Genomic DNA, 14,498 nt, shown 5'->3' on the forward strand with positions numbered 1-14,498 from the left:
TGTTTCCTGTAGGAGTGCAAATGGGACATGAAACAGGCGTAAACGGAACACTAAGGAAAACAACAACCGGAACTCCTGCTTAAAGGCCGAAGGACTACATTTACATTTGCGTTACAGTGTCAGAAGACACTCAAGTCGGAAGAGGCGAGCAAAGTGGCCGCCATGGAAGCGGTGCCCCGGATGCCCATGATCTGGCTGGATCTGAAAGAGGCTGGGGAGTTTCAGTTCAGCCCGGCCGTGAGGCAGGTGAGCCGGGAGAAAGGCGCGGCGGGCTGGTCAGTGTTTTACGGAGGACCTGCGCGTCTTTACCAGCCTCCGCTGAGTGCTAACGTTGGGCCTGACTAAATGAACTCGTTTGTTATGTATATCAATTTGCCTGGCTAATCCTATACGAAGACGGTTGTATGCTGGCTGACAAAGGGAGATAAGTACAGGGTCGTCTGCGCGTCTGTTTAATGGTCAAATAGACAGCTCCTTTTCCCTCAGGGTGTGTCACCGGCATGTAGTTCACCATCATACTGACATGACACGTGACGTGCTGTTTTTGAGCTTTCAGCTGCTTCATCTGGAAACATCCTGAGGGGATCCGTGGCCGCCTCTCCTCACCAGTCCGCTTCCCGTAGGATTATGGTCGCTCTCTCACTCCTTCCTTATTTAATACGGTTTTTTGATGGATAGGGGGTGGATACGATCGTGTCCTGGCAGCTTTACCGTGTCTATGTGTCGCTTTAGCGTTTAACCGTGTCATCCCTATTTAAATTTTTGTCTGTATCTGGCCCTCTGACACCTGTCCAAACTCTTTTTCTTCGTCATGTCGTCAAGTTAAGCTGCAGTATTGAGACCAGGCCAGCAGCTGGTGAGGATAAGCACCTCACCAGTGCCCAAAAGGCCAGAACATTGTCACTCTTTGCATTTATGCTCCAGGAAAACTTGTGAGGGTCCTAGTCCTTCGGGAAGTTCTAGATGCCATCTTAGAGGACCGTCATTTTATGGTATGAGTTCTTAAGCTGGATGTCTTCTGCGTAAGCGTGGAAAACAGTAAGCAGTACTCAACTGAATAAAACCAGGGACATGTTTCTGGAAGATTTGGTAGATATTTTGAAACCAAATTAGGGTTAAATGAAGATACTGGATGTAATACTGAAAATACTGTAAAATTTAAGGAGTGAGTTACGCTGGCAAGTTACATGCTTGTGTCAAGGCCAACCAGATTCCTTGTATTAGTGCCGTATCAAAATATTTTTTTCTTTTATGCTTTTATGTTGACTTCAGAATGGTTTTAGTCACGCTGTTTAAATCAACCCCTTTTTCAGACTTTGAAAAGTAATTGTGCATCTGAGAACCGCGATTTGAAATTCAAATTGCTGATTGTTTAACTGCTAATGAAGCTAATGCCATCCCTACATGTAAGAAGAGCACAGCTGTTCTGGTCAGACCAGGCTAACAGCTCGAGTTTGAGTCACTTCCTTGCTGCTGACATGACACACTCAGGTGTGGCAGAATATTTTATTCTGTTCAGTTTCTCAGCTGATACTGTCATCCAAAGAATCCTACCGACGTTTCATTAAATTGCACAGTAAGATTCTTTCTGGATCTCTGATGATCGGTATTCAGTGGCTTCCTGGTAGCCTCCACCTCTTCGCGCTCAATCCAGTCCCCAAGCACTGCGCTTCTTTGTGTTAGTGGTGGGAGAAATAAGGCTGTGTAACTCATAGTGGGGAGCAGCTCCCTGCACCGTCAATCACCGGTTATTTAATGCTCGCATTGGGCCCTGCTGTGCCTGACTTGTAGTCAGCTCATCTGTCAGCTGCTGTAATCCACGGTGCCCTGATCTGACACGGAAATATCCAGCTGAACAAGATGGCTACTCTCACTCTCTTTATTTGAATAAGGGGGTGGGACATGATGAGTCAAGGCAATGAGGCTGTAGCTGCATCAGTGGTGTGTCTGCTATCTCTCTGAAGTGTGTCAGTGAGTCCTGCTTGCTTCAGAGCATTAAAATCAAGAGGAGCAGGTCTGTCTCTATACCACTGTTAGTCAGAGATTCCTGTTAGGTTGTTGTTTTTCACTGATCTTCAAAGGCATGGTGGTGTGGCAGGTCTGAAATTGACACTGACGTGTTTAACGTAATTTATTTTAAATTAAAATAGTTATGTAGGCTGGTAGAATGTGCCATTATACCCGTTTTACTGGGATAAAGTGATCCATTCCTGCTTGTTCACATGTGACCTTCGGAAGATGCTGGTGTCGTCGTAGTTTATGATTGTTTCACCACGGTGAAGGGTGCTGGTGACAGGATCCGGGAAGTCGTCCCGAGGTCACTCTTCCAGACCAAAAAGCCCAGCATCCTGTTTTTGATGTCCTTTTGGGTCTGGATCCTCTGGGCTCTGACTGAGCCTTGCGTTCTTCACTTGGCATTACATGGGTGTGACCCCCCCCCCCACTTATGCTCCCTATTAAGGGACTGAGATGTAGCTGTAGCCCTCAGGACAGGGGTAGTAACGGGTGCATACGGAGCAGGCGACAGCACGACATGCTCCAGCCCTCGATGAAAGACAGCCACGGGGAATTGTGGGATTGCTGTCAGGCCAAACAGAGGTGGGGGTGACTAAGATTCAGACTGGGTGGGTTTTTTGCATTTTGCATTGATAATATGGATGGATCATTAGAGAATTAGCTACCTATGAAGACTTTCAGGCCTGGGATTTGATTTCCAGATGTGCGTTCTGGTACAGCAGAATGCCGACCCCGAGAAGGCTGGCGAACCGTCTTCTGGGATGTGCTGGTCCTGTGGCTTCATAGCTGTACTTCTTCTCCTCTGCTCCAGTTCATCCTGAAGAACTATGGGGAGAATCCAGACAACTACAATGATCAGTTGAAGAAGCTGGAGCAGCTGCGCCAGGCAGGTGACGGGACAGGAGGGGTCCTTGTGGGACAGCGTCGGTGCAGGTCATGGATCTGTCCATGTGACTGGAGGGTAGCCAATGACAGTAAGGGGGCGGGGCATGAAGCAGAAGGAGTGTAGAGAATGTGATGGTAAACAGCAGCTTACTTACCATGTAATTTCTTTAAGAGCAGAGGGCTGCAGAATGACTCCGATTCCACAAGCTTATCTTGTCTCCATTCATGTATATCTGTGAGTGTATGTGTGTGTGTGTGTGTGTGTGTGTGTGTGTGTGTGTGTGTGTGTGTGTGTGTGTGTGTGTGTGTGTGTGTGTTTGTCTAACCGCCCGACTGCACCCCTCCAGAGTGCGGTCAATGTCACCAGGGACTTCGAGGGCTGCAGCACCCTGAGGAAGTACTTTGGGCAGCTGCACTACCTGCAGAGTCGCGTCCCGATGGGCTCCGGTCAGGAAGCCGCCGTGCCCATCTCCTGGTGAGCCCCCGCCCTGCAGCGCGCGCCTCTGGACTCCTCCCTGCGGCTGTTTGAGTGCTGCTGTAGTGCTGCACTCTGCCCATGATTATGAAGAAGCATCTCTGGTGGCCCCTTAAGGTCACTCGGATGTTCTGGTCTGGGATACGGTTCTTTAGCTTCCGTCTGCTTGTTGACCTAGTGACTTCCCGTATACACCTGCTCTGTTTTGGGGCCAGGTCCCTGCCCTCCTGTACACTTACAGCCCCCATGACTCCCATGCCTTAGTGCTGGTCCTGGATCAGTGCGCCTTTCCAGTCCTTTAACTGTGTCCACCACCAACTTTAACTAGTTTTACTGGATGAAATGCAGTTTGTGTTCATGAAGTACTTGGACACATTAAGAAACCTTTTTTTCACATGTATCATTAAAGATGGGAAAGTGGTCAAGTTAATAAATGTCAAAAAATGATAATAGATTACCGTCCTGCTATTTCGTGAGGCACTTGCATTTGTGAAAGGGCTGGGCCAATCAGAACTGGTCAGAACTGAAAGGAGGAGAAAGAGAAACTAACGATGAAAATAACCACTGTGCCTTTGTCCAAGGACCGAGATTTTTTCTGGGAAGACGGTTACTCACGATGACATCTGCTATGAACAAGCGTGCATCCTCTACAACCTGGGTGAGGAGTGGGAGCTCTCGAGGGAGGGGCCCACGTATCTGCCGTGTCTGTGCCCTGCTGACTTCCCGTCATGTTCTTCTCCCCCCAGGGGCCCTCCACTCCATGCTGGGTGCCATGGACAACAGGGTGTCGGAGGAGGTGAGCTGGCCCGGCCTGGTCCTTCTCTTCAGCCTGAGTGCTTCTGCATGCTAAACTGTGCCCCCCCCCCACTCCCCAACCAGGGCATGAAGGTGTCCTGCACGCACTTCCAGTGCTCAGCGGGGGCCTTCTCCTACCTGAAGGACCATTTCAGTCACAGCTTTAGTGTGGACATGAGTCACCAGATCCTCAACCTCAACATCAACCTCATGCTGGTATTGAGCTCTCACACAGGAGTTACACGCGTGTGCACACTCACGCATGCACGCATGCAGGGCCTTATTGGTGCATTGTTGAGTTGTCATGGTTACACTGCCCCATCCCTCTGCTTCAGGGCCAGGCTCAGGAGTGTTTGCTGGAGAAGTCAATGCTGGATAACAGGAAGAGCTTCCTGGTGGCTCGCATCAGTGCCCAGGTAGGTCTGTCTACTCGGCTACAACCCTGTTAAAGCTCACTGCACATAGCCCTGTGGGGAAGAGAGTCAGAATAACATGGGCTTAGGGTGCAAAGTCAGAGACACAGAGTGACGGCAGAGTGCATCAGGGTTAGGGAGCAAAGCCCCGATCCTACAGTCAGCCTTGGGTTTCATATGATTGGATGGTAGGGTGGGTAACTGCTTTGGATAATGGTCTGTCACCCCCTGCAGGTGGTCGACTATTACAGGGAGGCATGCTGGACCTTGGAGAACTCTGATACGGCTTCTTTGTTGGGGAAGATTCAGAAGGATTGGAAGAAGCTGGTGCAGATGAAGATCTATTATTTTGCTGCCATTGCTCATGTGAGGGTCTTGAGAGAATTTCCATGGTGACCCCTTTCCATCACTGTTATCTTGGGTTCTGTATGGAGACAGTGTTGTGTTCTGATTGTGGTGTGTGTAGGTTGCTGTAGGTTTGAGTAGAGACTGCAGTGATTCAGTGAATTGTTAACCAAATGTGTGAGTAGAGCTGTGATGTTTGACGAGCCTGTCAGTCCCCTGGTGACACCCCCTACCTTCCCTGCAGCTGCATATGGGGAAGCAGGCAGAGGAGCAGCAGAAGTACGGGGAAAGGGTGCGTCTCCGTGTCCATGCATGTCCTCGTCACTCGTGTGTTTGTCCCAGTGACTGGCTGATGTCACTGTTCTGAAAGCCAGGAAATAGCCTGCAGTAAAGAGATGACATCATTCAAAAGCCCTGTAATGTGTGAAGTTAATGTTGTTACTTGTGTTGATAGGCAGGGACAGTAATTCATGCGCAGATATTCTGTTACAGCTGGCCTACCTGCAGAGCTCCCTAGACAAGCTGAATGAGGCGATGAAGCTGGCCAAGGTAATGTAACGGTGTCTGGGCGGGGGGGGCTCTCAGTCTGAGGGGGAATGGTCTGGGCGGGGGGGGCTCTCAGTATGAGGGGGAATGGTCTGGGTGGGGGCGGGGGGGGGCTCTCAGTCTGAGGGGGAATGGTCTGGGCGGGGGCGGGGGGGGCTCTCAGTCTGAGGGGGAATGGTCTGGGCGGGGGGGGCTCTCAGTCTGAGAGGGAATGGTCTGGGCGGGGGGGGCTCTCAGTCTGAGGGGGAATGGTCTGGGCGGGGGGGGCTCTCAGTCTGAGGGGGAATGGTCTGGGCGGGGGGGGCTCTCAGTCTGAGGGGGAATGGTCTGGGCGGGGGCGGGGGGGGCTCTCAGTCTGAGGGGGAATGGTCTGGGCGGGGGCGGGGGGGGCTCTCAGTCTGAGGGGGAATGGTCTGGGCGGGGGGTGGGGGGGCTCTCAGTCTGAGGGGGAATGGTCTGGGCGGGGGGGGGCTCTCAGTCTGAGGGGGAATGGTCTGGGCGGGGGCGGGGGGGGGCTCTCAGTCTGAGGGGGAATGGTCTGGGCGGGGGCGGGGGGGGCTCTCAGTCTGAGGGGGAATGGGGCAGAGATACGGTGACCTATGAGGTGTTCAATGCAAAGGCCTGGGTGCAGTGAATCGAGGCTGTGGGCATGAGTCCGTGTTCAGCAGGTAAGGAGTGTGACCAGATGGTTATTCAGAGCTGCTAAGTGGGATGTCATCTCTTCAGGGGCAGCCTGACAGCGTGCAGGACGCCTTACGCTTCACCATGGACGTCATCGGAGGAAAGTAAGACACCTAATCTCTTCTACTTTGACTCAGTGGCATGCCGTACCTGGTGGGGTTTGACTCCTGATCCCTTTTGCTTTGACTCTGTGATGCACTGTATCCTTCGCTGTTTGACTCCTGACCCTTTGCTGTCTTTGCTCATCTCTGGTCTTTCGGATCTTCCAGGTTCAACTCTGCTAAGAAGGATAATGACTTCATCTACCATGAGTCTGTGCCTGCTCTGGACACACTGCCTTCTGTAAAAGGTGCTGCCATAAACCGGACAGGCGGACTAGCTCTCCAGTGCCCCCTGGCTGCGGTGGCGCAGACAGACACATTCACCACGTTTTCACCCGTCTCCCTGTGCCCCCCCCCCCCCAGGTGCACCCCTGGTGAAGGGCCTACCGGTGAACCCTACTGACCCGAGCGTTACTGGGCCAGACATCTTCTCCAAACTGGTGCCTATGGCAGCCCATGAGGCCTCCTCTCTCTACAGGTGGGCGGGGGGGAATGGGGCTGCGTTTCCACATGCGGCTGTGCTGCAGATGTGGCACAAAGGGCTCCTTGCGGTTGCGTGAAGCCCTCGGGCCTCCCTTCCAAAAGGGGCCGGCAGCCACTCAAGGCGCCGATTCACCCTGCCGTCCTCTCTGCTTTCAGCGAGGAGAAAGCCAAGCTGCTGAGGGAGGTCATGGCCAAGATCGACAGCAAGAACGAGACTCTAGAGTGAGTTCATGTGGAATGGGGGCTTTGCCAGTCATTATGGCTGTTTCTCGATATGCGTACTCGCGCTAGGGCTGCACGATATATCGTTTCAGCATAGTCATCGCGATGTACGCACGTGCAATAGTCACATTGTAGGACGTGCGATGTTAAGTAATGCAAATTACATTAGGCAGCGAATCGACCAAAAAGCCGTAATGTTCCTAACAGAGTGACTGGTCTGTCCTGAAATCATACAGCTGAAAAGTTTTCTAACACGGTATGTATTTTATATAACATGTTGGATAAATAGACATAGTTTATTGGTGATTTCATGGAAGTTTTCACTTTTTAACAACTGTATCAACTCAGGTGAAACAAATTGTACTGTGTGTGTGAAACAGACAGTTTATGGACTCGCTGTGCCTGGACCCCAACACCGTGGACAACCTGGGCATGTACGAGCACATCCCCCCCGTCCTGATGGAGAGGTGTGCTGCCCTGAGCGTGCGGCCAGACACCGTCAAGAGCCTCGTCCAGTCCATGCAGGGTGGGGGGCACACGCCTGCACACGCCTGCACACTCACGCTATATCCACGTAGCGTGACACGCAGCACACATACACACACACTCAAATACCCAGCTTCCGTGTCGTCCTCCATATATCAGGGCTCCTTCCTTAGCTGCAGGATTCATTGTCTTCACAACAAGGAAAGTGGTAAATCCAATTTTAACCATTTATCATTGTGCGACATATATAAACTCACTGAACATACATTAGCACAGACACACAGATGACTGGGATTAGGTGACCAGATCGCTGATTCCGTGTAATCGCCGCCTTTAACCCCGCCCCCACAGTGCTGTCAGGCGTGTTCACAGATGTGGAGGCCTCACTGCGTGAGATCCGGGATGTTCTGGATGAGGACGAGGCAGGAGAGCGGAGCCTGGAGGAGGCAGGGGTGAAGCCGCCCCCCCAGCCCCCCCCTCTCGCTGAGCTGCGCCGTGACCTTGAGAAGTATCTGGAAGCTCATGAGAAAGCCAGCTTCACCAATACGGAGCTGCACCGTGCCATGAACCTTCACGTACCCCACCTGCGGCTGCTGGGAGGACCACTGGACAGCCTGCGGGAGACGCTGCCCCACCCCCAGCTCAGTGAGGGTGAGGCGATGGGCGGGGCTTAAAGAAACATTTAAAAGAGAAATGAATCTCTTAAAACCAGACGCCCCAACAGCACTGATGTAAACCCGCTTTGAAGGTCTTTGCTCTGGTCTGCATTTTGGGGGGAATGTTTTTGTCTTGACTGTGCTCCTCTCTGCCCCCTGGTGGCCAGACGAGCTTGCAAGTCTTCACTGCATGAAGCGCATTCTGGGGAAGGTGCAGGAAATGCGAGACCAGCGGAGCTCCCTAGAGAAGCAGTTGCGCGACCTTATCCAGCAAGACGACATCACATCTGTCCTGGTCACCACTGAACGTGCTGACATGAAGGTATGGTGGACACACCCACCCACAGATGTGTGTGTAGATCTGCGATTCCCTAGGGCAGACCCCTTGCAATCTCAACATTTCTGGTTGGTTGGTACCTTTTGGGGCGACCTTTGACCTTCTGTGAGGCCACCTGTCTTCACAGAAATTGTTTGAGGAGCAGCTGAAGAAATACGATCAGGTGAAGCTCTACATTGACCAGAACCTGGCCGCCCAGGAGAACATCCTGAAAGCGCTAACGGAGGCTAACGTGCAGTACGCTATGGTGCGCAAGGGCCTGACGGAGACGGAGCACAAGTGAGTGTCACATTTTTGTGTGTGTTTGCATTTATCACATTGTGGGGACCAGATTTCCCCACAATATGATATAAATCTGCAACTTTTTAGCTTATGGGGACATTTTTTCGGTCCCCACAAGGATAAACCTCAATTTGATAAAAATGTGTGAAAGCAATCAAAACACTTAATATGCCAAAAATCTTGTATTTCGCTTGGTTACTTATGGTTAAGGTTAGCACTTGGTAGGGGTTAATGTTGTCATAGCTGTGATTAGGGTTAAGCCCATAGAAATCAATGGAGAGTCCCCATAAACATACGTGAGTGTGTGTGTGTGTGTGTGTGTGTCATGCTGACACCTCCACTCACTGCTCTGTGTGTGTCCAGGTGGAACAACACCGTGCAGATGCTGGTCTCCTCCTACGAGGCCTATGAGGACCTCATGAAGAAGTCTCAGGAGGGCCGAGAGTTCTACCAGGACCTGGAGGGGAAGGCCTCCCAGCTGCTGGAGAAGGCCCGCGGCACGTGCAAGGCCCGCGAGGAGGAGCGCCGAGCCCTTCTGGAGAGGTGAGACCCAGAGCCCGATGTGGGTGATGCCGTGTAGAACCTCGGGCCGGACAGCACCTCATACAGAACCTCTAAGCCTGAAGGCGAAGTGCAGAGTGGAGGTTCACACTCATCTCTCTCTCTCAGGGAGCTTCAGAAGAAAGCCCCCCCTCGGCCCACGGCCCCTAAACCCCCCCTGCAGAAGAAACCGTCTGAGATGGACTCCTCCAGCTCCCTGGAAGACCCTGAACTGGCCCAGATCAACGCGGCCATCCTCAGTCTGGGGGGGGATGTCCCTGAGGAGCTACGCAGCATGCCACCAGACATGTCCTTCCCAGTGGTGGGCAGGGTAGGAGCTCGCCCCCCTGGCCCTGACACCTTCTTACCTGGGGGTGGCGCAGTGCCCTCCCTGCACTGGCCGATAGCCGGCTCCGCTCCTTATGCCCAGCTGCCTCGCTTCCCCCCCCAGCCAGCCCCCCCGGGATCCCTGCCTCAGCCGCCTCACACTAGCCAGCCCCACTTTCCCCAGCCGTCACCTGTGCCTGGCTACGCCCATCCGCAGTCCCAGCCGTGCCCACCAGGGGGTGCAGTCGTCGTGAGGCCATCCACTACCACGGTGGACAGCGTGCAGACACCCATTCCCAGCTACGCCCCGACCCTCCGCCACGCAATGCCCCCCATCACCTCTACTGGTTATATGCCCCCACCCCAGATGGGCCATTTTCCCCAGTATCCCCCCCAAGCACGAATGCCCCCTCAGGGATACCCCCAGCCGCAAGCCCCATTTCCCCTGCAGCCCCCACAGGTACAGGGCCAGTATCCCCGGTACATGCCCCCACACTTCCAGCAGCCTGCCTTTGCAGGGCAGCTTCCACCTCTCAGCCACCCAGGCTTGCCGGCCCCACCCCCTCGGCCAGGCTATCCCCCTCCCCATGTGATGTCCGGCTCCCATCCAGTGCCCCCTGCCTCCCAGGCTCAGGTCTCCCCATATCCTGGCCAGACCCCGATGCCACGAGCAACGATACCCCCCCACCAGCCTCAGCTGCCCCCGGCCTCTGGCCCCGCCCAGCCCTCGATGCCCCCTGGTGTTCTGCCCCACCAGCCTCAGCTGCCCCCGGCCTCTGGCCCCGCCCAGCACCCCCTTCCTCATGGCATTCTGCACTCCGTGCCTCCTGGTGTTCTGCTCCACCAGCCTCAACAGCCCCAGTTGCCTTCGGTTTCTGTTCCCTCCAAGTCGCAGTTGCCCCCTGGTGTTCTGCCCCACCAGCCCCAAATGCCCCCAGCCTCTGCACTCACACAGCCCTCGATGCCCCCTGGTGTTCTGCCCCACCAGCCCCAAATGCCCCCAGCTTCTGCCCCCTCCCAGCCCTCGATGCCCCCTGGTGTTCTGCCCCACCAGCCCCAAATGCCCCCAGCCTCTGCACTCACACAGCCCTCGATGCCCCCTGGTGTTCTGCCCCACCAGCCCCAAATGACCCCAGCTTCTGCCCCCTCCCAGCCCTCGATGCCCCCTGGTGTTCTGCCCCACCAGCCCCAAATGCCCCCAGCCTCTGCACTCACACAGCCCTCGATGCCCCCTGGTGTTCTGCCCCACCAGCCCCAAATGCCCCCAGCCTCTGCACTCACCCAGCCCTCGATGCCCCCTGGTGTTCTGCCCCACCAGCCCCAAATGCCTCCAGCCTCTGCCCCCTCCCAACCACTGTTGCCTCATGGTGTTCTGCCCCACCAGCCCCAAATGCCCCCAGCTTCTGCCCCCTCGCAGCCTCTCCCGCCTGCTGGCCATTTGCCCCCTAATGCTCAGCTGCCTCTTGCCCCTTTGCCTGGCCTGCCCCAGCAGTCAGGGACAGTGTGCTACACGGGAGGGGGTCCCGTCTTGCCCCAGCCTCCTGCTGGTCCTGTTCAGCCGCAGAGTTCCTGCCCCAGTTACTGTCCCCCTACCCCACCACCCGGGGGTCATGTATCCCACCCAGCCCCCCCCCCACCACCAATGCTGCCACCCGGTTCGGGCTCATCAGCCAGCCAACCCCCCAGCATGATGTCGCCCTCTCCCTCCCCAGTGCTGATACCCCAGCACCCCTCTCCTTCTCCCTCTCTCACTGGAAGCACAGGAGTGGCCCACCTCCCCCATCCTGGCTCTGCCTCCTCTCCCCCCGTGTCCTCCGCCTCCCCACCTCCCGCCAGCGGCTCGGGCCCCTTATTCCAGCGAATGAGTTCCAGCACAGACGACCTCCTGTCCAGCAGCCCTGAGGGTCTGCACGGGGGCCCCAAGGCGGCCGGCCACGTACTGCTACCCACCAAGGCCGACCCGCAGGACGGGCAGCGCTCCCGGCAGCCCGCGGGCGTGCGGCTTATCGAGGGCGACCCCTACGGCGCCCCGGGCCGCATCCAGAGGCTGCGCGAGGACCTGGAGCGCTTCGGCACAGAGGTGCAGGCGCTGGCGGAGCCGGCCGAGCTGGACGGCCGCTGGCGGGAGCTGCAGGAGCAGCAGGAGCGCGACGTTCGCCAGCTCTCCATCGCCGTGGCGCGCTGCTATAGCATGAAGAACCGCCGGCAGGACGTCATGCCCTACGACTGCAACCGCGTGCTGCTGAGTTCCGGCAAGGACGACTACATCAACGCCAGCACCGTGGGGGAGCTGTCCCCCTACTGCCCCCACTTCATCGCCACGCAGGCCCCGCTGCCCGGCACTGCTGCCGACTTCTGGCTCATGGTTTACGAGCAAAAGGTGTCGGTGGTGGTCATGCTGGTGTCGGAGCAGGAGCTGGAGAAGGTAGGGGGTTTGTGGGCTGTGGGAGGGCAGCCGCTAAGAGCGTGGATCCTTAAGGCACCCCAACAGACTGTCAGTCAGTGCCCAGCCAGTGGCTGTACCATATGATTATATGCCTTTGATGGAAACCTGAACGGTCACTGTAAGAAGCCTGTTTGACAGTACTATCAAACTGAGTACTATCGTCTTGAGGGTGTCGCTTCCTGTTTGGCAGCAAAAGGTGCCGTGCTACTTCCCGTCGGAGCGCGGCCAACAGCTGTCCCACGGCCCCATCGTGCTGACGCTCACCACGCAGAAGGCCACGCCCACTCACGTGGAGCGCATGATCAGCCTGCAGTACCGGGACCAGAGTCTGAGGCGCACCATCATACACCTGCAGTTCACCTCCTGGCCTGAGCTGTGAGTGGGATGTCGGGGTCGCTCCTCACTGCCGCCAGTGTGTGACGCCAGTGCGTGACCCCAGAACAAGCTGATGTATGAATGATGCACGTGTGTCCATACAGGGGGCTCCCGGACAGCCAGAGCAATCTGATCCGCTTCATCCAGGAGGTCCATGGACACTACCTGCACCAGCGCCCCCTACACACACCTATCGTAGTGCACTGCAGGTACGGGGAAGAACATGGCGCTGAGGGTCACTGGGTCATTTGTGACGTTCTATAATTATGTAATTAATTGCATATCAAGCTTAAGGGATAAATGGCTGGGAGGAGGTGGTTTGATTGAATGTGTGACTCCTCCCTCCCTCCCTCTCTCCATCCCTCCCTCCCTCTCTCCATCCCTCCCTCCCTCTCTCCATCCCTCCCTCCATTCCAGCTCGGGGGTGGGGCGCACTGGTGCCTTCTGCCTCCTGTATGCAGCACTGCAGGAGCTTGATGCTGGAAACGACATCCCTGACCTGCTGTCATTGGTGAGGAAGATGAGGCAGCAGAGGAAGAACATGCTGCAGGAGAAGGTAACCACTTGCCTAGTTGTTCATCTGGGGGCCGACTACCTGACCCCCCCCCCCACCGAGCCACGCTCCATATGATGCCCCCTGCCTCCTCTGCAGCTTCACCTCAAGTTCTGCTACGAAGCTGTCCTGATGCACGCAGAGCAGGTTCTCCAGCGCCATGGGATCCCTAGCATCCCCTGCAACAGAACCCCCAACAGTGCGGTTCTCAGGGTACGTCTAGTACTTAACACGTTGGCTCAGGGTTGAGTATGGAGGGGAGACGACTGCATCTACAGGCAGCACTGACGTCCTGTCCGTCCTCCTGCCCTAGGCGTACTCACGGCAGGAGTCCCAGGATATTGTCCTCGGAGGGGACATGCCAATCAGCTCTATCCAGGCTACCATCGCCAAGCTGAGCATTCGGCCACCGAGCAGCAGCCCGGAGCAGGGCTCCATCCTGGGCTCCGACCTCCCCGGGAACCTAGAGCCAAGCAGTATGACCGCCATCCATGCCCCCTACACGGCACCCCAGCCCCTGTCTCTCAGTCCTCCCCATTCCCTATCCCCCTCCCCACCAATGAAGGTGCAGTCCCCTCCGCCTCCCACTACAGAGCAGGGCAACAGCCTGGATGGCTCTGTCAATCACCTCTCTGGCCCAACCCCTGCTGCCAATCACCACCCGACTCCGCCCCAACCCACAAGCTCCTCCTCCTCCTCCTCCCTGGAGCTTCTGGCTTCCCTTACGCCCGAGGCGTTCACACTAGACAGCAGCAGCCGAGGGAAGCCCAGGATCAACAAGCAGAGCTTCCTGCAGCCGCACAACGGGCAGGGCCTGCAGCGAGACCCATCTGGGGACGACCCGCTCAGCAGCCTGGACCCGCTGTGGACACTCAACAAGACCTGAAGAGCCACTACATGCCCTCCTCTTCCTTATGCTTTGTCCCCTGTCCTCCCTTTGCATTCTGTCCCCTGGGACCACATCACTGTGGGTCTGTCTGTCTGTGTTCCCCTGAACATCTCTACCGGCCCTCTGGCTATCCAAGCATGCTCTCCTATGTCCTGCTGTCTATCGCCCGTGTCTCCCTGTCTCTCCTCATGTGGCCAGTCTGCATGAGAAAGACAGCGACTGTGGTGGGTGCATTCTGAGGTCCAGAAGATCTAAATTCCTATCAGCTGTGTGTTGGGGGGGGGAGGAGCACAGTAGCGTTTAACTGGAATTGTGGACACAAGACAGCCATGCTGGCTGTTGTTTGGCTAGGATCCTAATTAGCTTCTTGCATAGCAGGTACATATACACACGCTACAGTGGTGTATCCAATCTGACTGGGTGATTGTACGTATATATGATGAGCAGAATGGAAGAGTAGTTATTACTGAAATTGGCTTTAATAATACTGATTTCCCCAGTCCCACGCTCACTCTCTTACCTACAAAAACACACCAGAATCAGCAGACCAGAAATTGTAATGCATATTTTTAACTCCTGTTTGCTTCTTTTCTTATAACCCTGTAAATACACCTGGATTAAAGTAAGTGTTCTGAGAGTGATCAG

The 14,498-nt window shown here is 55.5% G+C and overlaps 1 protein-coding gene across 2 annotated transcripts; it reads left to right on the forward strand.

The window, feature by feature from the left end:
• The first annotated feature begins 7 nt into the window (after positions 1 to 7).
• On the forward strand, positions 8 to 14,494 carry ptpn23a (protein tyrosine phosphatase, non-receptor type 23, a). Of its 2 annotated transcripts, XM_072716967.1 has the most exons (26): positions 8 to 246; positions 2,828 to 2,902; positions 3,249 to 3,376; positions 3,958 to 4,034; positions 4,123 to 4,172; positions 4,256 to 4,387; positions 4,507 to 4,587; positions 4,819 to 4,950; positions 5,174 to 5,221; positions 5,422 to 5,478; positions 6,202 to 6,260; positions 6,426 to 6,505; positions 6,621 to 6,735; positions 6,897 to 6,962; positions 7,343 to 7,488; positions 7,800 to 8,099; positions 8,272 to 8,426; positions 8,569 to 8,720; positions 9,087 to 9,266; positions 9,393 to 10,282; positions 10,349 to 12,015; positions 12,227 to 12,411; positions 12,516 to 12,620; positions 12,829 to 12,967; positions 13,064 to 13,177; positions 13,278 to 14,494. In XM_072716967.1, exons 1-26 carry the CDS (start codon positions 163 to 165, stop codon positions 13,848 to 13,850), a joined length of 5,790 nt encoding a protein of 1,929 aa, XP_072573068.1. In that variant the 5' UTR covers positions 8 to 162; the 3' UTR covers positions 13,851 to 14,494. The 2 variants fall into 2 exon arrangements, with proteins under 2 accessions (XP_072573068.1, XP_023681553.2); XM_023825785.2 differs by having other exon boundaries at positions 9,393 to 12,015.
• Positions 14,495 to 14,498: the final 4 nt, after the last annotated feature.

The sequence above is a fragment of the Paramormyrops kingsleyae genome, chromosome 9 (genome assembly GCF_048594095.1).
Source record: "Paramormyrops kingsleyae isolate MSU_618 chromosome 9, PKINGS_0.4, whole genome shotgun sequence".
Taxonomy (NCBI): domain Eukaryota; kingdom Metazoa; phylum Chordata; class Actinopteri; order Osteoglossiformes; family Mormyridae; genus Paramormyrops; species Paramormyrops kingsleyae.